Here is a 27,571-nt window from a genome sequence, read left to right on the forward strand (position 1 = left end):
TTCCACGAGAATCAATGTATGTTATGATTGCCTAACGATTATACACTGGCCGGGAAGCCGATATTTAAAAGTGAAGCGTTTGTTTACCCCAGGATTCATCAACCAGCAAGCGTGCACGCGCACTCAAATACGAGATTTTAATTTCAGCCCCGACTTGACGTCATGACGGGGCAGGATATACCATATATGGACACCGCAGACCTATGCCGCGGGAAGCCTGCCCTGCCCCTTACCCCCTCATATTCAATTCAGTCGCGAAAGATGCAGAAACGTAGTGCACACGTGAGTTGCTCTGTTGTTGACTGCCAGAATCAACATGTAAATGTGTTTTCTCTACCAAGAACGGACCTAGCTATCAGGGACCAGTGGATTAAATTCATTTTTAATGACGCGGTTCCTACAACCCTTCCCACTGGCTTAACGTTTGGTGTCTGTGCTAACTAAACATTTTACGCCGGAATCCTTCACAAATTTGGGGCAATATCAGGCGAAGTTGGCATCGAAGCTCGGGAAAAAGGGGCCATTTTCAACAATCAGAGACTTGCCTGCAATTGAAACGGTAAAGGCCCGTTCACACCAAGCACGATAACTATAAAGATAACGATAAAGATAACTATATATGTGTCCACACCAGCGACCGATAACGGACTTTTTATTCTAAGCACGCGCGCGCCCGGATGATCCAGATCCATTTTAAATGCGCGAGACCTTTAAATTAGAATGGATTCTGATTGGCTGTCAGTGTTTTATCGTTCGACAGCTGGAAAAAAATCGTTCTGAAAGTGATCCCTATGATATCGTTCCTCATATCTTTATCGTTATAGTTGTGGTGTGAACTCTGTTATTCTTTAATATGGAGAACGATTTTTAGAATTATATCTTTATCGTTATCTTTATAGTTATCATCCTTGGTGTGAACGGGCCTTAAGACTGTGTTTTTATTGCTCTACTGTGTGTAACAAACAGCAGCTAACTGCTAATGTGGCTATTGTATGCTAGCGGGAGTATTAGCTTCGAGGTAAACATGAATGTTGGAACAACATGAGGGAGAGTAATTACTGACAGAATTTTCATTTTTGGGTGAACTAACCCTTTAAGAGAATCTGCTTGACTAATGAGCTATGGTAACAGTTATCAGAACCACCAATAATTACCCAACAAACATTATTTACATACCTGACTTTTTCTTTTTGCGACTTGCAACTGTGCCCCTGGCTGACCCTGTGAAGACAGCAATGGGTTTGGAGAAAGAAAATTACTCATATACCAAATAAATCTTTAACTTATTATTTAAAATACTGAAAGACCACAACGTCGCACAAGTGTGGCAGTACATGTATTAATAGGTGTAAAGTACATGTAGTCTTATTGCGATTGAATTAAGGTTGCTCCATTTACTCCACGTGTTTCACTTTCTCGCTTATGTCCATCCTGTTTGTGATAATCCTAATTTGTTTCAACAAGAGCTGATCCTTCGCTGACTTGATCAAGGAACGCAAGGGGTGGGAAAATGGTGGTGTGGTTGTGAGCATGAAATGTGCTCATCAAATTTCATAGCAATCTGATAAATTGAGATATGTTGCCTTCAAGTTTAGTGTGCATGGGACACTGACATTCCCAATTATTTTGAATATTCAAATTATCCTAATATCTTTAATCTTTAATTTTGGCCAAGTAATTTCAGCATTCGATTAGTAGCATTTTTTTTTACTTTTAGATTTATAATAGACTCACAAAATTCCTTCCAAAAGCCCTAGTACAGAATCGGATAGACCATCTAATTATGTAATATCAGATCAACTTTTCTAGCAGATTATCCATGGAAAATGAGAACCTTGTGAGTTTTAATTTATCAACCAGCAAAAAAGTTATAGCATGGTGTGTTTGAGTTCATTTCCCCTACTTGACATCATGCATCCTGCATTGTGACTATTTCACATGCACACATTGCAATGTCGATGCTGAAAAGAGCCCTAACCTGCATCAAGCTCTATGGGGGAAATAAACTGGAAGTCAAGTAAATTCAAGGTAACCCATTGGTCAAACACTTTAGGCCTTTACAAATATAAACTGTAACTCTTTAAATTTGTTCTAATTACCTTGCCCCTCCATATTGGGCTCGTCTGCTCCACCTGCCCCTCCACAGGGCTCGTCTGCTCCACCTGCCCCTCCACAGGGCTCGTCTGCTCCACCTGCCCCTCCACAGGGCTCGTCTGCTCCACCTGCCCCTCCACAGGGCTCGTCTGCTCCACCTGCCCCTCCACGGGGCTCGTCTGCTCCACCTGCCCCTCCACGGGGCTCGCCTGCTCCACCTGCCCCTCCACGGGGCTCGCCTGCTCCACCTGCCCCTCCACGGGGCTCGCCTGCTCCACCTGCCCCTCCACGGGGCTCGCCTGCTCCACCTGCCCCTCCACGGGGCTCGCCTGCTCCACCTGCCCCTCCACGGGGCTCGCCTGATCCACCTGCCCCTCCACGGGGCTCGCCTGCTCACCTTCTTCCGGTTGCTTGTTCTCCAATGGGTCACAGGGTGTGAGATGCAGCGTAATCAGCTGATCATCATTGCCACTGGAATCCTGGGTCCAACCTGTGCAAGTTAAACAAGTGTTGTGTTTTGCTTATTTAAAACATAGAGGTTAACCATAAGCTTGATCTGTACCTGTTTTAAGTTTTAATCTGTTTGAATCATATAGGCCTAGTCCAAATTTTGCCCAACCAGATTTGAAGGCACTTTTGATTGCAGGAGAACTATTGAGTGTCAACTGGATGTATTAGATATCTGCAATATATTTGATTGATTTCCAATGACTATAACCAATACAATATATCTTTAAGTCGGGAAAATAAAACCCAAACTGCTCATAATATCTATTCAAAAAATGACAAGTATAATGTTTGTTTACAGTCTGGGTTATGCCTCAAAGTTAGTAGCAGTGTAAGTTTTTGGTGTATCCAGCCAACATTTGATTGTTTTCTTTTTCTTTGTGTTATTTCTGGTAATGCTCTACATTTTAGCGCCGTCCTTGATATTGTTTTATTGAATATATATATATATATATATATATATATATATATATATATATATATATATATATATATATATATATATATATATATATATATATATATATATATATATATATATATTATCATTTAATTCATTGACCCAGTAACCAAAACGTGTCTTTGCGAATTTCATGTGTTCAATTAGTATGTCCAGATTTTTGTGATTTACAAAAAATTAAGCTCAATGTTAAATCTCCTTTAAGATAATAAAATCTTTTGCGCTCTCAACACAAATTGTGAACTGTGACTTTAAGATACAGTGCATGCATCTCACCTTCACAAAGGTATTCATAAAATGAACCTATCTTCTGAAGGTAGTCCTGGGCATAGGCGGAGAGGGTGCAGCGAGGGGTTAATATTTCACACTTCATTTCTTTTTTTTTGGTCTCCTTTCCAAGAAGCAGAACTGGCTTGTATCCAATGGCATGGAGTTTCTCAAGCTGCAATGACAACATTGTGTATTTTTGCTGTTTAATGAAATAGAAAAACAACATAAAAAATAACTAGGAATATTAATTATTAAGAAAATATAACATTATTAATGACAGCATCCAGGTTACTGCCATTCAGGATTTTTAACCTAATAGTGAGTTTTGCTTTTGTAAAACCAAGTATGTGCAAACAGGAAGGCTCATACAGTAGAAGCAAAAAAAACAAATATATATAGAAAATAAGGTTAAAATATAACTTTTTGTAATATTAGGAGCTTGGGTTTTGCACCTACGTTGATAAGATTATGTAGCCATTGTGCAACTGGACAATGACAATCTAAAGATTTATTTTAAAAAGGCAGAACCTTAGTGATAACATGACCAAATGGGTGAATGCTGCACATATTTACAGTAGACACGTGCACATTGTTGTTTTGAGTAGTACAGTATGAATGCAGTTCATTTGTTATTTCTCATCCACTCGATAAGAAAGTTTGATTATTATATTGCAATTCTGTCACAATACATGCCTGTATTTGTTATGAACTCAAGAATTCCTGAGTATCAATTATATTTGCTGTGTGTTCAAATTTTGCTCTGGTAGATCATTAAGGTCTGTGATGTGTTATGGTGAAGATGTGTTTACTTTAGGGTATTAGCCTACCACTAAAATAAAAACTAAAAATCACAATTACATCTACCTTCAAATTTGATAGTTAAATTGTACTTTTAAATTAGTTCTGATGACACAGGGAGGACAAAGTATCATTAGAAAAAAATAATTTAACTTTATCTATATTGGCAAAAAATACTGTCTTTCTGACCTTGCGCTGGCATGCTCACTTAATAACAAATGGTACCACTGAATGTACTTCCTAGATGATCTGGAAAGTTTAATGTCATGTATGAAATTGTACGTACCAGGATATTGGCTTCATCCTTGATGGATGCAATGTTGTGGTTTTTCTTACGACCAACCACCCATTCATCTCGCTTCTCATCAAACCTCTGAAGCTTCTTCTTGAGGCGCTGCTTCTGAGGTTGCTCCTTTTTACAGTGTGAACAGACCTTTTGTGCACAAAATAAAATGCCCTGACAAAAAGGGCAGTTCTTTTTTGTAGACCCCCCCGGCATTATAACAGTCAGATACAGACAGACAGACAGACAGACAGACAGACAAAGATGGATAAGAGACAAGTAGACAAAGACAGACAGAGAGAAAAGAACGAGCAATAGATAAAGACTGTGAGATAGATGGAGAGAGAAATATAGATATTGAGAACAGAGAGAATGTGAGATATAGAAAATAAAGAAGAGATTGAGGTTGGCTCTTAAAAGTGCCTTTGGGTTTTGAAATCAGGTGTGGCTATAGGTTCGGACAGGTGATGTGTTTGACAGGATCTGCATGGAGAACAACAGAAAATGTTGATTATGTAGTGTTTATGTACCCTATTAATGACCCTAATAGTGAGTGATTCCCATTTTCTTATAAATACTTAAAATAAATAAATACAGATTCACGTTGCTCCTATTTCCTGTGCGCGTAATTTTTTTTTAAAGGCGCGCGCGCGTAACATGTGCCTGGGGTTCGACATCCCAGATTAAAAGGCAGCGTTATGTGCAGTATAAGTTTAGACCAAGTGATAATATTGTTATTACTGACACATTACAGTGACACTGTGGGTGAACCACGATGATCGAGAGAAAATTACATATTTTAGATAACTAACGTTAGAGTTAGCATGTTGAAGTTGGCTATCCATTTAGCAAGCCTAATTTCACAGGATTTTTTTCTGATAATGAGCAAACCTTGGACGGGCTTTAATTCGTTGCCCTAACGTGTAAATCATGTGAATCTAATATGGCAAATGCATCAATTATTTATAGCAAAACGTGATCGTTACGTACGAATGAGCCTAGCAACTTACCTGGAAAGTGGTTTGAGCGCAATGAGAAATCACTGAAGAAATCACCCAATTACAGGGCGGGCTGGCTCCGTCTCCATAGCAACGGAAGCTGATGATCATGGGTAATACTGGAAACAAATAAAACTGATGGCCATAACACATAGTATTGTTGAATTATCAAGCACACTTTCGCGTGTGTGTTGAAAAAAGATGAGGATATCATTAAAAGAGAATCGGTGGCGGGTCCTCAGTTTTATCTGTCGTCATCCATAGTAACGGTCGATAAGGCTCGTGGGAAATGTAGTTACTGTTAGATTTGACACGCCAAACCGATGGAAAACCGGTATTTTTCAGCAAAGAAACAGGAATATTTAGAAGCAATAGCCGTAACTCAACTTTGCACTCGCATTCAGGAATAATATACATATTTTTTTAATGTAAGGAAGCACTGACGATGGTTTACAATGTTGAGTAGCCTACCGATTATAATTTAAAAAGCAATAAAACAAGGATTAAAATCTCCTGATTAAATGATGGGCAAAGTAGCCCCTAAAGTTTTCTAAATGAATCACAAAAAAAAATAAAAATAACAATACTGTGTTTTGAAAGAAAAACGTGGTGCAGGCACGAAAAAGACGTCCCATTGAAATACATTAGATTGAAAGTCGTGCTGAGTGACACGAAAAAAGGAAGGAAATTCGTGCCCATGGACACGAATCAATTTGTGTTGAGTAGCCTATACCGAATATAAAGTAATAAAAACGAGGATTGAAATCACCTGATTAAATGTTGAGTAATGTAGCCCTTAAAGTCTGCAAAATTAATAACAATTGAGAAAAAACAATAGCCTACCGTGCTCTCGAAAAAAAACGTGGTGCAGGCACGAAAAATACGTCCCATTGAAATACATTAGATTGAAAGTCGTGCTGAGTGACACGAAAAAAAGAAGGAAATTCGTGCCTATGAACACGAATCAATAGATTCATGTTGAGTAGCCTATACCGAATATAAAGCAATAAAAACGAGGATTAAAATCACCTGATTAAATGTTGTGTAATGTAGCCCTTAAAGTCTGCAAAATTAATAACAATTGAGAAAAAACAATACGGTGCTCTCGAAAAAAAAACGTGGTGCAGGCACGAAAAATACGTCCCATTGAAATACATTGGATTGAAAGTCGTGCTGAATGACACGAAAAAAAGAAGAAAATTTGAGCCCATGGACACTAATAAATAGATTCATGTTGAGTAGCCTATACCGAATATAAAGCAATAAAAACAAGGATTAAAATCTCCTGATTAAATGTTGTGTAATGTAGCCCTTAAAGTTGGCAAAATGAATACCAATTGAGAAAAAACAACTCTCGAAAGAAAAACGTGGTGCAAGCACGAAAAATACGCCCCATTGAAATACATTAGATTGAAAGTCGTGCTGAGTGACACGAAAAAAATGAAATGCCTTTGGACACGAATAAATTCGTGTTGAGTAGCCTACCGAATAGGCTACAATACAACGAGGATTAAAATCTCCTGATTAAATGTTGAGCAATGTAGCCCTTAAATTTTGCAAAAGGAATAGCCAAACATTTGAGAAAAAAAATAGTGTGTTCTCGAAAGAAAGACGTGCAAGCACGAAAAATACGTCCCATTGAAATACATTGAATGTCGTGCTGAGTGACACGAAAAAAATAAGGATATTTGTGCCCTTGGACACGAATAAATAGATTAATGTTGAGTAGCCTACCGAATATAAAGCAATAAAAACGAGGATTAAAATCTATTGATTAAATATTGAGTAATGTAGCTCTTAAAGTTTGCAAAATGAATAACAATTGAGAAAAAAAACAATACTGTGCTCTCGAAAGAAAAACGTGGTGCAGGCACGAAAAATACGTCCCATTGAAATACATTAGATTGAAAGTCGTGCTGTGTGACACGAAAAAATGGGGAAAATCGTGTCCACGAACACGAATCAATAGATTAAATTTCGTGACTATGTCACGAACTGCCGTGAGACTGGGTTGAATATTATAGCAATGGCAAGGCACACGAATCACCTTGGGTTCACTGGCGTCAGAATTAACCCAGAACATCCAAATCTTAAGCCTTTTATCCTGTTTAAATGTAAATTAAGTTGCTCTTGTTAAGTTTCTCTTTGTTGCGACAAACATGCCGGTGCGTTTTGCTGGATTTTCTTCACTAGTAGCACAATAGACTTAAATTACTCCATCATTTATGGTCATACAGAAAAAAAAAAAAAAAAAAAAAAATGAAAAAATAATCTGTAAGATGTGTACTTTTGTATGTGCCCACTTGCAATCAAAACAAAACATTGTGCTTTTGTAAAAGAAAGAAAATAAACAGGGTGTGCTGCCTCTCCGTCTCCGTGAACTTTTTTTTCCGGAGCACGTCTATAAACTGAAACAAAACTCAGCTAATACTTGTCACACATATATGAGCAATATATTATCTTTATAAACATTTAAGTGTGTACTTTTAAATTACCTGATTCAAAACGAAAACAAATATTCACTGTTTAAGTAATTTGTATGAAACCAAAAATATGTAGCCTCTTAGGCGCGTGCAAATCGTCCACATAAACGCCCTTATTACCTCAAAAACAAAGCACCAAACTTCATCATTCCTCTGCTTTTCTTTGAGTTTGGAAGACACGCTCTGAGCTTACATTGGATTTACCTAAGAAGAAGGAGAACGCGATTTGAAGATAAAGATATTAGGGTAAGAAATGTTTTCTGAATAGTTAGAGTGTTATTGTTGCATAAACTTCACATTGTGAACCGTTGCAAGACGAAAATGTATGAAATCAACATTATTATTATTATTAAAAGAAGGAGAGGTGTGTTATCCAAGCATTAATGGTAAGGAAAGACCCTTACTTGGAACGGCTGATGTTTCTCCCTCATATCTGCTTCAAGGTCTTGATTGTAGCATTTCTTTGAGGTTTAGAATCCAGTATTCCTGTAATTCTTTTGTCTTTTATGAATTTAATAAATAACTCTGCCTTGTATTCTGTCCAAACATACTGCGTCATCTACGTCAGGCAGGGACGGATTGACAATCTGTGCGTTCTGGAAAAGTCCAGAACGGCCGTCCAACCGAGGGCCGTCGGCACAAAAAAAAACAAAAAACAAAAAAAAGTCTTAAAGCAGTATTAACAGCCAACAGCAGGGGCACTAATATGATCACTTATGCTTCGTGTAAAAAACAATAACTGAGGAAGAAGAGTCGGCCTATATCACTGACAGAAAGTTAGTTTTATAAGGCTGCACTTTTAAATTTGCTTACATTATATTTGAATAGCAGTGTTCTCCAACGTGGTGCCTGTGAGTTGCCCGCTAAACACATTCTATAAATAGCCCTAACTTGCCGTCGGGGTTCCAGACTTCGAATAAATGGCATAATTTTGCGACCTTTTCAACTAAACGTTTCAATTTGAACTTTTGCCTCTACAAAATTCAAACTCTCTTTGATTGTACGCTGTCATTTGCGTTGCGTATGAGAAACATCAAATGGCAAACGCTCAAAAAGCGGAACAAAACTTGTTTGATCTGAGCAGCTCGGCCCAAAAAACAGCGATCGCGGCCAAAGCTGATCTCGATCACGCGAACATTATTACACAGAGCTGTGCGATCCACTGAGAAGCATTTCAATTCAGCGCGGAATTCTCTATATCTATTATAAACCACAAATGACTATGTGATTTAAGCTTGTAAAAAGCCAGATGAAACGGCGCTGATATATTGACAAAAAAAACAAACAAACAAAAAAAAAAAAAAACAGGTGAAACATTGTTCCGAGAACAAACCAGTTAGACATTTCACACCAAAACCTATGAATTAACTTTAGTAAAACAAACTTTTTTGGCAGAAATGTGCCTGTATTCATATAAAAAATGCTGTTATATTAATACAGTAATGTATAAATGTATTAAATGTAATGCAGTAATGTTTTTGTTTAGAAGTTATGGCAGTTTATTTTTTTTTTATTTTTTTTCATTTATATTTATACTAAATGTTTGGGCTACTGTTTTTGATAACACGTACAATAGGTTTATAGAAAATCAACAAAAAAATCAATACATTTTCAGGATTTCTTTTTAAACGCTTTTAAGTCTGAACCAGAATATCAAGATATTTTATTTTTTCCCATATGATGGTGAAAAGTAAAAAAGCTTCACCATGTTATGTATAATAAATATTGGAGTATAACAAATAAAAAATCCTTCTAGATTATTTTATCCCTTGAGGTAGCCACACAAAAAGGTTGGAGACCCCTGGTATATAGTAGCCTAACTATATGTTTTATAATTACAAGTTTGTGTAATTTGGGGTTTCTGTAGCCAGTGACATTTCATTATTTGTTTTTTATGGCATTGTACATTTTTTGTTTTTATTTGAAGGCTGAGGCTTCATTAATAAACACAACCCCAATTATCATCATTGGTTTTGAGATGTTACTTGCTGTGAATACCTATCTGATAGGCTACAGTATTGTGGCATAGTATCAGGACATCCTGGCTAGTGTCTGTCCCGGCTAGAGGCGAATGGCCGGATGATGGGCCTATTTGGGAGAAAGTCCAGGGCTGTTTTTTTAGCCCCAGTCCGTCCCTGACGTCAGGTGACCTGTAAATGCGCAAAAACTGTTTCCATTGCAGTTTTGTGAAATGTTTATTTTTCAAATTGCCTGAAAAACCACCTCACGCAAAAACATTTTTACGATAAATTGGAGTTTTTGCGAAATCGACGTATTTCCATTAAAACATGCGCAATTTGAAGGGTAGGCTAATGGAAATGATTGTGCTGATTCTGATGTTAAGTTTGGACAAAAATCGAAAATGCAATTTTCTGTGGTCGAAATTTCGGTGCATCCTTAATGAATATTGAACTTGTATTTATTCATTATTTAGTAATCTACTAATTCAATACTTTTACATTATAGACATAATCTATGATATCTCCATTCCTCACTTTTTTCTGTTTTCTGTATTTCTTTGTATGGAAACACTCTGCCTGATCGGTTTTTGCACTCACATATTCACACTTGTGCATTCCTAGCTTTAAAAACAATATTTGGAAGAGTATTATTATAATGAATTAGCCTATTCAAGCTCCATGGGCATATAATTAATTTATAAACATTCATCAAAACTATCATATTTTTGTATAGAAATTGTCTACTATCTGCTATTATCATTTTTGTCTTTTCCCTTCACATTTCTGTCTTTTAATTTTTTTACTTAAAATTAAACCTTTTTATCTTTAATTTTAGACCTGATGGAGGAGAAAGCGGAGAGTGAACAACTGAATTAAGTGGAGGAGAAACATCATGTCAAAACTGGACAAATCTTTGAGTTGCTCACCGAAAAGAAGAGTAGGAAAGAGTTTCCCACACAAAAAAAGTCTTAAACGTCACATGAGTGCTCATACTGGAGAGAAGCTGCACACATGTGATCAGTGTGGGAAGAGTTTTGCACAAAAACAAACCCTTATAAATCACATGAAAATCCACACTGGAGAGAAGCCGCACACATGTGATCAGTGTGGGAAGAGTTTTGCACAGAAAAATCCCTTTAACGAACACATGAAGATCCACACTGGAGTGAAGCCACACACATGTGATCAGTGCGGGCATTAGTTTCACACAAAAAGTAAACCTTAAAGGGGACCTATTATGCCCCTTTTCACAAGATGTAAAATAAGTCTCTGATGTCCCCAGAGTGTGTATGTGAAGTTTTAGCTCAAAATACCCAACAGATCATTTTTTTACAGCATGTTTAAATTGTCATTTTTTGGGGCTCAGAAAAACGTGCTGTTTTAGTGTGTACCCTTTAAATGCAAATAAGCTGCTGCTGCACGGCATAGGGGGCGGAGCTTCATGAGTCCACGCTCAGTCTCTCAGGACAATTTCATCTCACGGAATGATGATAATATCAGAAACTCTCAGTAACGGTGTTCATTTCGACCTGGAGTCGGACAATAATGCCTACACTCTTAGAAGGAATGTGTAGAAAAATTACACAAATTATGTGTAACACTCTAATTTACACATTTTGTGTCAATATTAACTAAAACTGTGTATAAAAAAATAATCTATTTTACACATATCCATGTGTAGTTTAAAGTTTACACAACTTGGGTATTTACTCAAAGCATTTAACACAATATGAGTAGACTGATGTGCTTACACACTTTAATGTGTTATTTTTATAACGCAACCGTTATTTAAATTAGCTAGTCGAACTGAACCAACCAATAAGGTGACTTTTGAGTGAACATAATCCAGTTCCAGTCAGTTCAGTAACGTTAGTAGATAAAAGTCTGTTAACGACAGCAACTATTTTGTTTTTACTATATTGTTGAAAATAAAACATGTATAGGCCTACCTTAACGCGTCAAAACTGTTCGTGAAAACCACCTCTTTACCAGGGAGGAGATGATTCGCGCCGAATCACGCCAGTGATGCTCAAGGTTCTTGAGGTAAGCTCGCTGTAAGTTACTTGAATTATATATTTTTCACTCATGTTCATTTACAAAAACAATATTTCCTGCTACTGTTAATTTTGAACATAGTGTACATAGTGTACCTTTAATTTACAACAAACTAGCCATGCATATCTGTAGTCTTGAATACTAGCCTTCCTGATTTTCTGCACAGGTTTGGGATTTGCTCTCAGCTACACTCCTGCAATCACCATGGTGGGTTCTTACTTCAGCGAGAGAAAAGCGCTGGCTTACGGGATCGCCATGTCCGGCAGCGGCATTGGAACCTTCATACTAGCACCGGCTGTGCAGCTCCTCATTGAGTTCTTCTCCTGGAGGGGTGCGCTGCTCATTCTGGGGGGTTTGGTGTCTCACCTGTGTGTCTGTGGAGCCCTTATGAGGCCTTTGGAAGGCCAAAGAGGGAGGCAGAAGGAGATGGACTTGGAGGGTAACAAAAAGGTTGATTTGCTGAATGTGAAACTTGCTGATGGAGTCCTCAATGTTGAATTGAGTGCACAGGAACAGAGATCAGTGGAGGTAAAACATATGGATACGGATAAAATGATGAAAGACAGAGGGTGGAAAGAACAAGCTGACAACATGGAAAAGAACAGATGGAGGCAGATAAGTCAGGGCCCTCTGATGCAAAGCATACACACTCCGATGAAGGGCTAAACCATAGACAGGATCTCTCTGAAGACTCAGAGACCGTGAACGGAAGCGCAGATGAACGGAACATCTCAGTCCCAGCTTTAATACAATCAGATGACTTGCCAGCTATCCCAGAATCAAAATCTGAAGCAAACACTAACCACACCACTCTGGCACAATCAAAGGTGGTAAACACAAACATACTGAAGGAGTCCAAGGAAAATGTATGGTCTATCATAAGGAAACTCGTACTGAGAGAATATTCCTTCCTGTTGATACCAGACTTCCTGTTGCTGTTGGTGTCCTTCCTGTTCCTTGCATACGGTTGCAGTGTGCCATTTGTGTATCTTGTACCATATTCACTGAGCGCAGGCGTCAGCCCTCAACAGGCAGCATTACTTATGTCCATACTTGGAGTGTCATGGATTGTCGGAACTATCACTTTCGGATGGATTGCTGATAGAAAGTAAGTACGGTTGTTGTGAAAAATTTTTTTTTCTTATTTTCTCGTAAATTGCAATATTTGAGAGTTACATCTACGCATCTAAACCGACATCGGTTTACTTCATAGAACCTGTGGAGGTAGACATTTAATTCAATTTGTGGTACTGTAATCTATCTTTAAAATCACATTCATGTCTACTAATGTACTGTGCTGGGATAACACATTACAAGTAATCAATTACTTTTCCCAAGTAAGTTACTTTGTCAAATAATTAATGCAAGTTTTCCCATTTATTGACTGACGCCTCTCTTGTCCCCATTTTGAGAGAAATTGCAAAATACATTTAAACATGCATTTACTCATCTCACTTGCACAAAAACAGATTCAGTATTCCTTAAAATGAATAAAAACGGTGAAATGCAAACTCAGTTTATTACTCAAACCTGCAATATTTAAATATGTTAATTAGCACAAATATACTTTATGTACTTAATCTCACTTTATCAACCAATGTATCAACCAACGACAAATGAAAAAGGACAAAAGCACTGAAATGTCATTAGAAGCTTGAACAAACACGTATTCTAAAAATGTTTTTACCGTATTGTTAAAAATATCTTCTCTTTTTTTATTAATTCCTTGAACGTACTAAAAATACTGTTAATGGAACTGTTTATTACTGTAATTCTTAACGATTCCCATCTAACTCTGCGGTTTGATCTGTATCTTGTGTGTGTTTATGTTTAGGTGTTTGAGGCCATATAGGGTGGTGAGTTACATGCTGGCTGTGGGATCAGAAGGGCTGAGCTGTCTCTTTCTGCCTCTGCTGCAGTGGTTTTTCCCTCCTCGTCCCCTTTTCTCTCATCTACGGCTACTTTGACGGAGCTTACGTGGCACTTATTCCTGTGGTGACCTCGGACACTGTCAGCTCCACCCAACTGACCTCAGCTCTGGGAGTTGTTTACTTCCTCCACGCCATCCCCTACCTCATCAGCCCACCTATTGGAGGTCAAAGAAGATTTACCCACTCTCTCTTTCACGCTCACAAACTTTCCAATACATGCCAAGAATCAATCACACAAGTTACTGTAGTTACGGAGTTACTGTTTACACATACTGTTGCTTATTCACTTGTATGTGCCTGCAGTATATTTAACTAAATCAGAGTGTTTTGTGAAATTTCTCTCTCAGGTTGGCTATTGGATCAGACAGGCTCCTACACATCTACATTCTTCCTCAGTGGAGTCTCTCTGATCTGCAGTGCTGTGATTCTGGCTGCTGTGAGAGTGATCATCCGCTGCACTAGAGGGAGCTCTTGCTTAAACTGACTCACAACCAGGTACTGGAGATTTCTAAAGCAGCAGAAAATTACAGCAATATTGCTGTCAAGAAACATGAAAGTGCCTCCTCTGGAATTAAACAGGGTTATATGAGAGTTTATTCTGTGTTTCTGATCCAAAGCTCTCATCCGTCAGATGGACTGCCACAAACACATGCTCAAACTCACGGCTCTACTGCCAAAAGACAGGATTTTATTTAGAATTTGGTGATTTAAAAAGGTGACATTTTGTGCTTGAGAGTAACTTCTGTCATTGTTCCAAATATTTTAATGAGTTTGCTAAAAAAGAAAGTGTTTCATATTTGATACTCATTTGATATTGTAACGTGTCTCTCAAGCTGATATCTGATTGGCTGGTCAGATAAATGAACAATGTCCTTTGCCAAGTAGTTACATGTATACTGCTTTATTCACAGTTCAAAGTATTTATAATGTACACTACCATTCAAATGTTTGGGGTCTGTAATATTTTAAGGTTTTTAACAAAAAGCCTCTAATGCTCACCTATTTGTTGAAAACAGTTGTGCTGCTTTTTTTTTGTGGAAACTGTGAAACAGTTTTTTTAGGATTCTTTAATGAATAGGAAGTTTAAAAGAACATCATTGGTTCAGAAATATAAATCATTTGTAACATTATAAATGCCTTCACTGTCACTTTTAATCAATTTAATGTTCCTGTGCTGAATAAAAGTGATCCCAACCTTTTGAATAGTAGTGTGTACAGCTACATGCACTACTGTTTTCAAATAGTCAAGCTCATTGGCCTTAAAACACTCAAATCAAATGTCACCCTATTCAGTGTCAAAAAAGTGTTATTGATTTTAGTGCTGCTATCAATATGATAGCTCGTGGACCAGATGAAATCAAATCTGCTTCTTTTATTTCCACATTTTCTATGTTGATTTTTTTTTGGGGGGGGAATGTTTTGAATTCTACTGAATGTTTTATGCAGAATTCTGCTGAATGTTGTAATGTTTTAAATATGCCAAATGTGTTAAATAGGGCTTGGGCGTCGTGACGTCATACTTGGCGTGGCGGCCATGTTGATGGCCTCGCGAATGTAAACATACAGCAAGTCGAACGAGGAGAAGCAGAGTTGGGAGAAAGAAAAAAGATGTTAAAATCCCGAAAAGGATGTGGAATTTACCGGGATACGTTAAATAGGGAAGCCAGGGACCAGTATGTGGACAAAATCGGCAAAAAAAGTGTAGTTAGTAGCTGTCAACCCTCCCGTTTTTTCCGGGTTTCTCACGTATTTGAGCTCTTTTCCCGCTGTCTTCCCGTTTTAGTATTTTCCTATAAAATATCCCGAAAAATGACAATTTCAACATTCATCTTTCTGTTGCTATCCCTCTGCAAAACTGCAGCATTAACTAAGCGAGTTGTGAAGCTAGGTCTAACGTGACTTTGCTTACAGATTGGCGTGAAATCGTGCTCTCACAACAACCACGCTGTTATCTTAAAAAGGCCAATATCACGCTAAGGTTGCCTTCAAGTAAGCAAAACGATGCTTTGAAAACATCTGTTTTTCTGGAAGGGCAAGGGGGTAGCAACAGGACAACAGTACAAAGACTGACAGGTCTGATGAAAGGGCTAACATTAATGTTACGATAGTAAGTTATTAAAATACGGGATATTTTACAGGAAAATTTGTCCACATAACTTACTGGTCCCTGGTTTCCCTATTTAACGTATCCCGGTAAATTCCACATCCTTTTCGGGATTTTAACATCTTTTTTCTTTCTCCCAACTCTGCTTCTCCTCGTTCGACTTGCTGTATGTTTACATTCGCGAGGCCATCAACATGGCCGCCACGCCAAGTATGACGTCACGACGCCCAAGCCCTATAGAGCTTTCCTTAAGGCCCGTTCACACCAAGGACGATAACTATAAAGGCCCGTCACACCAAGGACGATAACTATAAAGATAACGATAAAGATATAATTCTAAAAATCGTTCTCCATATTAAAGAATAACAGAGTTCACACCACAACTATAACGATAAAGATATGAGGAACGATATCATTGGGATCACTTTCAGAACGATTTTTTTCCAGCTGTCGAACGATAAAACACTGACAGCCAATCAGAATCCACTCTAATTTAAAGGTCTCGCGCATTTAAAATGGATCTGGATCATCCGGGCGCGCGCGTGCTTAGAATAAAAAGACCGTTATCGGTCGTTGATGTGGACGCATATATAGTTATCTTTATCGTTATCTTTATAGTTATCGTGCTTGGTGTGAACGGGCCTTTAAGATAACGATAAAGATATAATTCTAAAAATCGTTCTCCATATTAAAGAATAACAGAGTTCACACCACAACTATAACGATAAAGATATGAGGAACGATATCGTTGGGATCACTTTCAGAACGATTTTTTTCCAGCTGTCGAACGATAAAACACTGACAGCCAATCAGAATCCATTCTAATTTAAAGGTCTCGCGCATTTAAAATGGATCTGGATCATCCGGGCGCGCGCGTGCTTAGAATAAAAAGACTGTTATCGGTCGTTGGTGTGGACGCATATATAGTTATCTTTATCGTTATCTTTATAGTTATCGTGCTTGGTGTGAACGGGCCTTTAATTCTGCATCAATCAACAGAGCTTTCTTTGGACTTTAGACTCTTGAAAAATATGGCTAAATCATTACCAAGGAAACAAGAATAATATTAGATACTACACTGTAAAAATAAAAGGTGCCTGGAGGAACCTTTTGGGGTTCTTCACTTTGCCACACCGGCGGAACCGTCTGTAGATCCTCTAGGCACCCTTTAAAAAGGGCCGGTTCTCTGAGGAACCACACAGGTTTCCTGAGGAACTCTTATATTAGGCACTGTGTGGAACCACTTTGGGTGCCTCCAGGAACCAAATTTCATTTTTTTTAAATATTTAATTTCATGTTGTTACTATGGTTACCTTTGACATCTATTATAATAAACAAATTGAACCAAATACAAAATAAGAATTGTTTATTACATATTTGATATTCATTTTTATACATACACTTCCATGCACATGGGGAAAAAAGCTAACTACAGATTAATATCAATGAATACACAAAAAAATAGTATAATACATAAGCAACATGAATAATCAACCATGTATACAATAGATAAACAAGAAAAGACATCTCAACAAAATGCATGGAAACACATATGTTCCACGAAATAAATCAATGTAAATAAAATTACATTTGAACAAATTAAAAATGTCCATCATACTTAACTTTAAAACATTTGTGTTTCAGTCCGATGGTAAGTCTGACATCACTGTTTCCAAGTCCAAAAGCTCTATCAGATGCCAAAAACAAACAACAGTGCTATACACTCATTGTGCTGTAACCTTTATCTCTATACTGAAATCTCAGATTGTTAGTTATTCAGCTATTTTGAATCATAAAATGTTTAAGTCTGGGATGCCGTTAGACTGGAGACTGTAATGTACACTATGGCTTTTGAAAAGCTTAAATGTGTGACTTGAATCAACAGTGTTCATAAATGGTTGTTGAGTATTCTCATGAAACAAGATAGAGGAAGTAGAAGTAGAGGCTTCGACCCGGAAACAGAGTTAAGGTGCAGTAAAATGATCTGTTGTTCTGTGAATGTTCACTGGTGAATTCCAGTCATTAAGAATCCACACGATCAGCAATTTCGTTTGTGGTCAAAAATGTCACTATGGGACCAAGTTGGTGTGAGGTACTTAAAGAGTTGGAAAAGTGAAAAGGTACAGCATCGTTTTCCGTTTGTTTTTCCTCTGTTCTGGTGGATGGTCCGGACACTTCAATGATTTTCAGGTCTACAGGAGGATTTTTATTCTTGTTCAAACTTGTATTTCAGCTTACTGAGATCCCTGCAAAGTACAAAATTTACTGTTAGTAATGTTATTAAAGTGATAGTTGTGAAATTGAAATAATTTCCTCAGCCTTGTGACGGTCCGAACCTGTTTGACTTTCTGTCTGTGGAACCCAAAAGCAGATCTCAGGCATAATGCAGCCCCAGTCACCATTCAGTTTCACTGCATGAAACACAAGAAGAAAACAAATGTGTAAATCATTCATGAAACCATTCTTATGCACACTTGTCTAGTTCAATTCAATGCAACAATTTATGTAAAAATGGTTAAGCTCCAAAAATGTCCCAGAAAAGATCCTAAAAATAATCAATGAGTTCACAACTCATGTGTTATGGGTTGTGTTGCAAGTCTTCTGAAGCCTAATAGCTTTTTCCTTTTTTTTATTTATTTTTTTGTTGAAAAAGACTAAACTTGAAGTTATAATTCAGAGTTAAAATGTCTATAGCATTTTTTGTGAATCAAACCTGTGATATTATTTTTCTGAGTAACATGAATGAGATTTGAGATCATGAGAAAAGATTTTCAGAGAGTAACTGATTAAAAAACACAAGTACACAGTCAAACAATACAATTGCACACAGAGAAAGTTCATAGTAATAAAGTACAGCATGTGGTGCAGGTAACTTACTGTAATTCAATGTTGCCACTGAAATGTTCAGATTATTTTAGAAATGTAATGGTTGTTCTGGGGAAACAAAAGAACAAAGCTGATTATTCACAACATAATATTTATTGACCAGTAAATGGCTTTAAAATGGTATTTGAGAGAATGAGGGCACCTGTAGTAAGTAAAGTTAACATTAGGCTAAACAAAAACAGAGCAAACTATAACCTGTTTTTGTTATTCATAACAAACGCCAAGAATCAGAGAATTTTCTAAATTAGTTAGGCTATATCAGCAATTTGAAGACACAGTTGTACAAAATATGTTGAATTGAATGACTAAATCAATCTAAGACAATAAGTCAATCATTTCCATTTGTTCATTAGATCAACGTAAGTTAGTTAGCATCGCGGCTAAAACCAGATACTGTGCAATAAACGAGTGGTAAACACTGTAAAAACGTAGTAATGTATAATAAATTTAGTTTATATATATGTGTGTTTAAATATATAGTGAGTAGACTGTATATTTATTTGGCGAGTTTACAAACCTTGTAATGGAGAGCCGAACAAACGGCGGAAGCTTTGATGAGAGAGGAGCCGTTACTTTCAAACCGATGACGTCGATCAGCTGAGCTTTGTTGCGCGCGAGCAGCGCGAGCATCACTGAAGCGACGACAGCAGAGGAATAGCAGCAGTTTCGTGACTGAATAAAACTTCTCTCCTCCTGCTTCTCCTATATAATATTATTATTATTTAGTGTTGTTGTTTAAGGTTTAAATGACTTAATAAAATAGGCCTATACTAAATATATGTAAGCTACCCAAGTGAAAAAGACTAGGTTACTGTTAAATGTATTAAAAATGCATTAAAGTATATTTGTATTGTAGGTCTACTAAAAACACACTCAAGTACATTTTTAATACATTTAATAGTACGTCTTTTTCACCTGGGTATGTATACTGAATCAAACTTAAGTAGCCTATAATAATTATAATAATAGGATAATAATAATAATAATAATAGAATAATAATCTAATTCTGGCCTCACTGAACCATTGGGTTCCTCCAGATGCTGGCTTTAACATAAGAGATCTTCCAGGAACCACTTAAATGTTAAAAGATCTTCCAATAACCCTTTTATCGCATTCAAGTTCCTCTATTTTCCCCCAAAGCACTTCAGGGTCTCATGGTAATGAAAAGGTGACTCCAGAACCTCTGAAGTAAATACAAAGTGCTTAAAGGATCCCATAAGTTCCAGCAAGAACCTCAAAGATTGTCAATGCTCCTCCAGTAACCCTACTATAGGAAAAAGAGCTTTGAGGCACCAAAATTACATTTTGAAGTTCCTTGAGTATCCAACAGGATACTTGAGGCTCCTTTAGTTTTTACAGTGTATATGTAAGCAGTATCAGATAGCCTGTAGCTCATGAATACTGTGCCTTTGATAGGAATTATGGGTTTTTGACAAGAAGGGAAACAATTTTAATTTCTTTTTTACATTTTTAGAAAATACATTAAATACCTTGTGATTCTCAACAATACACATTTATTTGAAAGTGACTTGTAACTGTTCTGTTTACAGTAAATAACATTCAATTTGTCACAATGTATCATCAGCCTTTCCACTGGCAAGCTTCAAAGTTTCCTTAAGAAAATGGAAAACAGAAAAATCATGTTTAAAATGCACTCAACTTTTGAGACACTGTAAGAAAAAGGTTTTAATTTGTATGTTACTGCACACTGAAAACTAAGTTGCAAAATCAACTGAGCAGGTCAAGTAAATCTTATCAACAAACTAAAAAACTAAACAGAAATGAAAGAGAGACATGTTTATTCTTGTATTTGAAACATGTAGCTACTTTAAGCAACACATCTGTATATCCACATTTCAGAAATGAAAGTCTCAAAGGAAAGCAGTTGCGAAAGGGTTTTCTGTCTCATATGTGAGCAATAGTTATAACTAGATGCAATAAGCATATGATCCCAGAATTTTTTTTTACATCAATGGAAACAATGAACAGGTATTGGAATATACAGTCCATTAACACAACAAATATAACACTGAATACAGTATATTGACTAGAGATTGGGAATTAAGATAGTTGTCCCATTTCTTCATTATGGTTTCTGCATTGAGTGAAATTTAAAGATCCTCCATAATGATTTTTGAGGATTGATGTATGACGTTGGGACATTGTTCATACCTTGCCTGATGTGTTAGAGCACATTTTAATCAGAAGCTTTAATTCCCTCCAGAAAATGCTGAATTTCCATACAGTGAGGGTCTCTGCCCCTCCTCATAATGCTTTTAAGGACTTTTATACTCTTTTGTTTGCATTCTGTCATTACTTGGATTTCTGCTGCTTTCATGTAAAAGGAGACTGAATCTCTGGATTGTGATTTATTATGATTTAGATGTTGGGCATAACTATAAAATAAGTGCTGCTGTCTATGAGGAGAAATATCATTTTCCTCTGACAGGAGATTCTTGTAAATCTCATCTGCCTTCTCAATTTCATGTGTGTAACAATGCAGCGATGCAAGGTCTATCTTTACTTTGTATGAGTGAGGGTAATATCTAAGATCCTCCTCAAAGAGCTTAATGGATTTCCTAGCCAAAATCTCCCTTTCCTCGCTGTCGTTCATGTTGTAAACCTTCCATTTGTAGCAGTCTGCCAATTGTTTCAACGCTTTAACTGAAGTGGGGAACTTTTCATGAGCCTTCTCTGCTATTCGAATAGCTTTATCTAAAGAACCTTGTTCACTATAATACCTGAGAATAACATGAAAACTCTCCAGGTTTTCAGTTTCAAGAGATCTTTCTAGTAAACCTTGTATCTCCCTTTCAATGCACACCTTTTTCTGTTTGCACAGTTTTAGTAAATAATGAGAATAAAGTAACAAACTATTTGGTTCATTTTCATGTGCAATTTTCAGTTGCTCTACAATCTCATCTAGAGTGAATTCAGACTGTGCAAATTCCATGTTCATGGCTATGGCAAGTCCTTTGTGCCATTCCTTCCTATCTGGTTCTGCATTTAGAGCCATCTTAAAGTAATCAATCGCCTGCCGCTTCTTGGACATGTCAAACTTCACCAGCGTCCAGGCCTTTTCTCCACTGACTTCAGGGTGTAAAGTGCATCCAGGTGGAGCAGGATGCATTCGCTGAAGCCTCTCCACCTCTTCTAGATATCCTTTGCTCTTATCCATCTCTGCCAAATGGAAGTAGACCCAAGCCAGGTTTGCTTTATTGACCAGAAGCTGGACTCCTGCCTCTTCTGTTCCCTGTTCCTGGATCACACTTTCTGCTTTGTGCAGGTGCTTCACTGCCTCTGTGTTGGAGCCAAGAGTCTGATGGATGTAGCCCAGCAGGTTGTAATAGTGAACCGGCCAAGTGCATGTTTCCTGGTCCACATAATTCAGCTTGCTCAGTAAATCCTTGAGTTCATTTGTACTGCACTCCAGATCCCAGGTGAAGTGGCACTCCAGCCTCTCAAGACGTTGTTTTAGACTAGATTTACTGACACATTCAGAAATAAAGATCTATTAATGAAGAGTTACAAAAGCTGTGTTTTGGTTTACATACAAATATGTCGTAGGAGTCATGGGACAGATGATCAACAATTTCAACTAAGCCACAACATTTTTACACAATCTTGAGTTTAGTCTGGTAAATCACTTTAAATTCCTACATTAAACTAGATTTTTTTCACATCTTTATTGGAAAAGTACTTACTCCATAATAATGGTTAGAGGTGGTCTGGTTTGAGATGTTCCTTCTAGCAATGCTGATTTGAGCTTTGTGTGAGTTGCTGAGAGATTGTTCTGTATTTATAATGATCACACTCATAAAACCATCTTCTAATCTACTGGAACAGTCATTAAACACGTCAGCTAAGGATTCTTCTCTAGTTTCTATTCTGTCTAAGGTTTCGTTTTTTACTTCAATGAAGTGTAGTTTACGTAATGACAGTGATAAAGTCCAGAGCCTGCCTTCTTCCTCAAGCATAAACTCTTTAGATGCAGATTTCAAGTGTTATGGATAATTATTAGATCATATATTCCAGACATGTTTTAATCATTTGATATTAATGAGATCATGTGGGCGTGACCTACTTTATTTCTAGCTGGCTGTTCAGATGGTTGAATTGATTTACATATTTACCATATTATATAAAACATTTGGTAACACTTAACAATAAACATGAACTAACAACGAGCAATACATTTGTTACAGTATTTATTAAGATTTGTTAATGTTAGTGTGATGAATTTTTAATAGATAAGATAAAAGAACTATCTTTTAAACTGACCGTGATTCTAACATCTAAACCTTACTTCCCTTTTAGGCCTAACACTCTAACATTTGAACAAATTGTACCAAAATTGTGTCCATTGAAAGTTCTGAAGTGCTGACCATGACAATATCAAAAATTTACTGTCTTGAATTGTCTCATGACATATTGAGTAATCAACTGAACTCTCAATCATTTTCTTGATGATTCGAGATAATTTTGCTCACGCCAGTAACAGAGGGTGAAAGAGGGGAAAGTTAGTCAGGGGAGCAAGTTAGGGCTAGAAAACTCGAAGCCAGTTGTCGATGTTGTGGCAAATTCAAAGTCTTTTTGGTTCGGGTCTCAAAGAAATCTTTCAGAGTCGAAGTTCCAGGTCTCAGAAGAATTAACTTTATTGACAAGCAACAGATGCCAGCTGACCATCTGGACATCTTACCATTCCCAGTCCTCATGTCTTATACCTTTTCCTTATCGCAAGGTGCCCAATGAGCACCCTCATTTCTATCTCTTCTTTTTTGTCACTCCTTGTGTCCTTGCCACAATTAAAACATCTTCCCCTAGACCTTCTTCTATTGGTAGAACATCTCAAAACATCTTATATAACACATTTTTCTTCCAGTGCCTCCCAACACCTGCATCCCTTCTACAGGTTTTTGGGTACTTTTCCATTCTCTTATCCTTGTGACCTATTTTCTGCTTGGTATTACTGCATTCAGACTTTTACACGAGAAAAGGGAAATTCTCCAACATCGACTGTAGACGCAGCGCTAGAGTATAAAGATTATTAAGTGTCGACTGTAGACACTTGGGTGTCGATTGGAGACGCCCCAGGTATTTAGGTTCAAGGTACGTAAGAAAAATCCACCACATTAGTCAAAATAAAGCTGCTCATATTTAGTTCATGCTAGCTCAGTTCCATTAAATAATATTAACTAATACAACTTTTGATTTAAATAATGTATTAATAAATGTTGATATTCACTAAGACTAATGAACGCTTTATTGTTAGTTTATGTCAACTAATGAAGTTAACTAATGATAACAAATACAATCTTATTGTAAAGTGTTACCAACAAATTTATATTCAGTTTCACTCTCAATATGTGCTGCTGTTTACAAAGATAATTTCACTGTTTTTAAAACATTTTATTATTTCCAGCTGATTCTGCAGATATTTCTCTCTTCATCAGATTCAGTGTGTATTTAAAGTCAGTTTACGCTTTCCTTGATGAACAGAAACCGGAAATGAAGTCATAAGGAGTACACAGATTTATTGAATAAATTTGTCACAAGTTCCATTTAACAAGTGCTTTTAATACAGGCAATATGATGGACAATTGCTACAGTTTTACAGTGAGACATATGATAGAGAGAACTCCTTATCAGCTGATACAATTATTCTGGCAATTAGACCTACAGGGGAATCTATTATCTAGTACGTCATAGTGTAATAAATACAAGGGGTGAATAAAGGTGAAGTGTGACACTTTGATAATTTGTCATTGCCCTTGTTATAAAATATAAGTCCCCTATAAAATGCCATTTTAAAATGTTGTTAAAACAAGACCTTCACTACACTATACAGAAAAAAAGAAAGAATTATTAAATATAAATTGTTTCAGATAAAATTGTACATGGGATACTACTGTCAAAATACTCTTAATGAGAAATGTAACCACAACATTAATATACCTATGAAAAAAAAACTTGTTTCTTGCTATTGGTATTATATGAATAGCCGTATATATATTATGCAAAAATGAATACTTAAAAAATGTAGAACATATTAAGAAATCATACTTATGATGTACTGTACAATACACAAATACATTTCCACTTTTATTTAAGCTGTGGTCACATTTGGTGAAATTTCACAGTCAAAAGTCTATTTCCAATTGTGTAGAGATGTATGAAGCACAGTTTGTACAGAAGTCTCATTCAAACCAAGTAGATTTCTCTTGGTCAACATGGTGAATCCACATGACCAACTTGAACCCATTGTGAAATCTGACCAAATTAAACCTATTGCAAATTCTTTTGAACACATGGATTCTTGTTGAAATGACTGGATTTCCCCCATGAAAATTCACCACACAATGACACATCTTTACACTTAATGCTTAACACCTATTCATACATTGAATCTAGGTTGAGTGATTTTTCTAGCTATTGCTATGCTATGCTATTCATGTTGCATAAATGAAGTGCAATAAAGAGAATATTTACTCATCTTTGAGAACAATCTTTAGAAATTTTGAAATCTCCTCACAGCGAGAGTTTCTGCCATTCTTAACAGTTTTTTCAAGAATCATTATGCTCTTCTGTCTGTCATGTGAAATGTTTTGGATTGCTGCTGCTTTCATGTGATAGTCGATTGATTGGTCTCTGGACTGTCTACGCTGATATAGATGGCATGCGTAACTATAGTAAAGTAACTGTTGGGTATGAGGAGGGAGATCATCTTCCTCTGATAGAAGCTGCTGGTAAATCTCATCGGCTCTCTCAGTGTTGTGTGCGTAACGGTGTAGTGATGCAAGAGAAATCCTTCCTCTGACACAATCTGGGTAATCTCTGACAACCTCCTCAAAGAGCTCAATACCTTTCTGAGCCCAAGCCTGCCTTTCCTGACTGTCTTCCTTCATGGAGTACACTTTACATCTGTATATATCTGCCAGGATTTTCAAAACTTTAGTGGAAGTGGGGAACTTTTCCCGAACCCTTTGTCCCTCTTGAATAGCTCTCTCAAAAGAAATTAGTCTAAAGTATTCAAAAATAAAACCCAAACCATCCAATTTTCCGGTACTAAAGGTTCTCTCTAGAAAACTTTGTACCTCCGCATCATTGATTTCGACCTGCGCCTTAGACTTTTTTAGTATATAGAGGGATTGAAGGAACAAATCATTTGGGTCTATCTCTGATGCGGTTTTCACCTGCTCTAGAATATCAGCGTCCAGCTCTGGAGTGAAATCAGACCATATATATGCTGTGTTCATGGCAATGGCAAGTCCTTTGTGCCATTCCTTCCTATCTGATTCTGCATTTAGAGCCATCTTAAAGTAATCAATCGCCTGCCGCTTCTTGGACTTGTTAAACTTCACCAGCGTCCAGGCCTTTTCTCCACTGACTTCAGGGTGTAAAGTGCATCCAGGTGGAGCAGGATGCATTCGCTGAAGCCTCTCCACCTCTTCTAGATATCCTTTGCTCTTATCCATCTCTGCCAAATGGAAGTAGACCCAAGCCAGGTTTGCTTTATTGACCAGAAGCTGGACTCCTGCCTCTTCTGTTCCCTGTTCCTGGACCACACTTTCTGCTTTGTGCAGGTGCTTCACTGCCTCTGTGTTGGAGCCAAGAGTCTGATGGATGTAGCCCAGCAGGTTGTAATAGTGAACCGGCCAAGTGCATGTTTCCTGGTCCACATTCTGCATTTTCCTCTTCATCCCTTGGAGCTGATTTCGATGTTGCCCCAGATCCCAGGTGAAGTGGCACTCCAGCCTCTCAAGACGTTGTTTTAGACTAGATTTACTGACACATTCAGAAATAAAGATCTATTAATGAAGAGTTACAAAAGCTGTGTTTTGGTTTACATACAAATATGTCGTAATGTCATGACAGATGATCAACAATTTCAATTAAGCCACAACATTTTTACACAATCTTGAGTTTAGTCTGGTAAATCACTTTAAATTCCTACATTAAACTAGATTTTTTTCACATCTTTATTGGAAAAGTACTTACTCCATAATAATGGTTAGAGGTGGTCTGGTTTGAGATGTTCCTTCTAGCAATGCTGATTTGAGCTTTGTGTGAGTTGCTGAGAGATTGTTCTGTATTTATAATGATCACACTCATAAAACCATCTTCTAATCTACTGGAACAGTCATTAAACACGTCAGCTAAGTATTCTTCTCTAGTTTCTATTCTGTCTAAGGCTTCGTTGTTTACTTCAATGAAGTGTAGTTTACGTAATGACAGTGATAAAGTCCAGAGCCTGCCTTCTTTCTCAAGCATAAACTCTTTAGATGCAGGTTTCAAGTGTTATGGATGATTATTAGATAATATATTCCAGAGATTTTTTTTTTTATAATTTGACATTAATATTATTAACTGGGCGTGACCTACAGAGTCAGAGTGCTGTATAGAGATGGAACTGGTATAGTTTAGTAGTTTAATTATGGTTATAACGTATTTTGCATAAACGAATTTCGGTAGAGTCAGGGCCGGAGTGTGGCCACTTTTCAGCCCGGGAGTTTCAGGCCCAAGACCGGCCCACTTTTTCCATGGTGGAATTCCAAATTAGCACTTTTTCTAAATGGGATAAATGAAGCAACAGTTCAGCTCTTACTATTGTGTAGTTTGTATTAATACCATGGGTTAACAAATAATGTAGCCTAAAGGTTAAATAATAATTCACTTAGACTTTAAGCAATTGCGACTTTATTTCACACAATTCTGACTTTATATTTCGCAATTCTGATTT

At 37.1% G+C, this 27,571-nt stretch overlaps 3 protein-coding genes and 1 pseudogene across 4 annotated transcripts; 1 reads left to right on the forward strand and 3 right to left on the reverse strand.

The window, feature by feature from the left end:
• Nucleotides 1–1,899: 1,899 nt before the first annotated feature.
• Nucleotides 1,900–8,495, reverse strand: LOC308702137 (uncharacterized protein; the record flags this gene model as incomplete). The annotated part of the gene is made up of 4 exons (XM_081384805.1): nucleotides 4,416–8,495; nucleotides 3,338–3,503; nucleotides 2,304–2,584; nucleotides 1,900–1,929 (listed from the first exon to the last, which is right to left on the reverse strand). The coding sequence occupies exons 1-4, from the start codon at nucleotides 4,626–4,628 to the stop codon at nucleotides 1,900–1,902; spliced, it is 690 nt and encodes a 229-aa protein (XP_081240931.1). The 5' UTR covers nucleotides 4,629–8,495.
• Nucleotides 8,496–10,694: 2,199 nt separating this feature from the next.
• LOC308702138 (monocarboxylate transporter 12-B-like) lies at nucleotides 10,695–14,324 on the forward strand (annotated as a pseudogene). Its single transcript has 4 exons — nucleotides 10,695–10,713; nucleotides 12,076–13,017; nucleotides 13,744–14,004; nucleotides 14,188–14,324. The product of its transcript is annotated as a monocarboxylate transporter 12-B-like (transcript).
• Nucleotides 14,325–14,411: 87 nt separating this feature from the next.
• On the reverse strand, nucleotides 14,412–23,546 carry LOC308702139 (interferon-induced protein with tetratricopeptide repeats 1-like; the record flags this gene model as incomplete). The annotated part of the gene is made up of 4 exons (XM_081384806.1): nucleotides 14,412–14,507; nucleotides 21,356–21,572; nucleotides 21,771–22,319; nucleotides 23,515–23,546. 4 exons carry the CDS (start codon nucleotides 23,544–23,546, stop codon nucleotides 14,412–14,414), a joined length of 894 nt encoding a protein of 297 aa, XP_081240932.1.
• Nucleotides 23,547–25,316: 1,770 nt separating this feature from the next.
• On the reverse strand, nucleotides 25,317–26,834 carry LOC308702140 (interferon-induced protein with tetratricopeptide repeats 1-like; the record flags this gene model as incomplete). The annotated part of the gene is made up of 2 exons (XM_081384807.1): nucleotides 25,317–26,616; nucleotides 26,830–26,834. 2 exons carry the CDS (start codon nucleotides 26,832–26,834, stop codon nucleotides 25,317–25,319), a joined length of 1,305 nt encoding a protein of 434 aa, XP_081240933.1.
• Between the last annotated feature and the right edge of the window lie 737 nt (nucleotides 26,835–27,571).

The sequence above is a fragment of the Scardinius erythrophthalmus genome, assembly GCF_964197995.2.
Source record: "Scardinius erythrophthalmus genome assembly, chromosome: 14".
NCBI lineage: Eukaryota > Metazoa > Chordata > Actinopteri > Cypriniformes > Leuciscidae > Scardinius > Scardinius erythrophthalmus.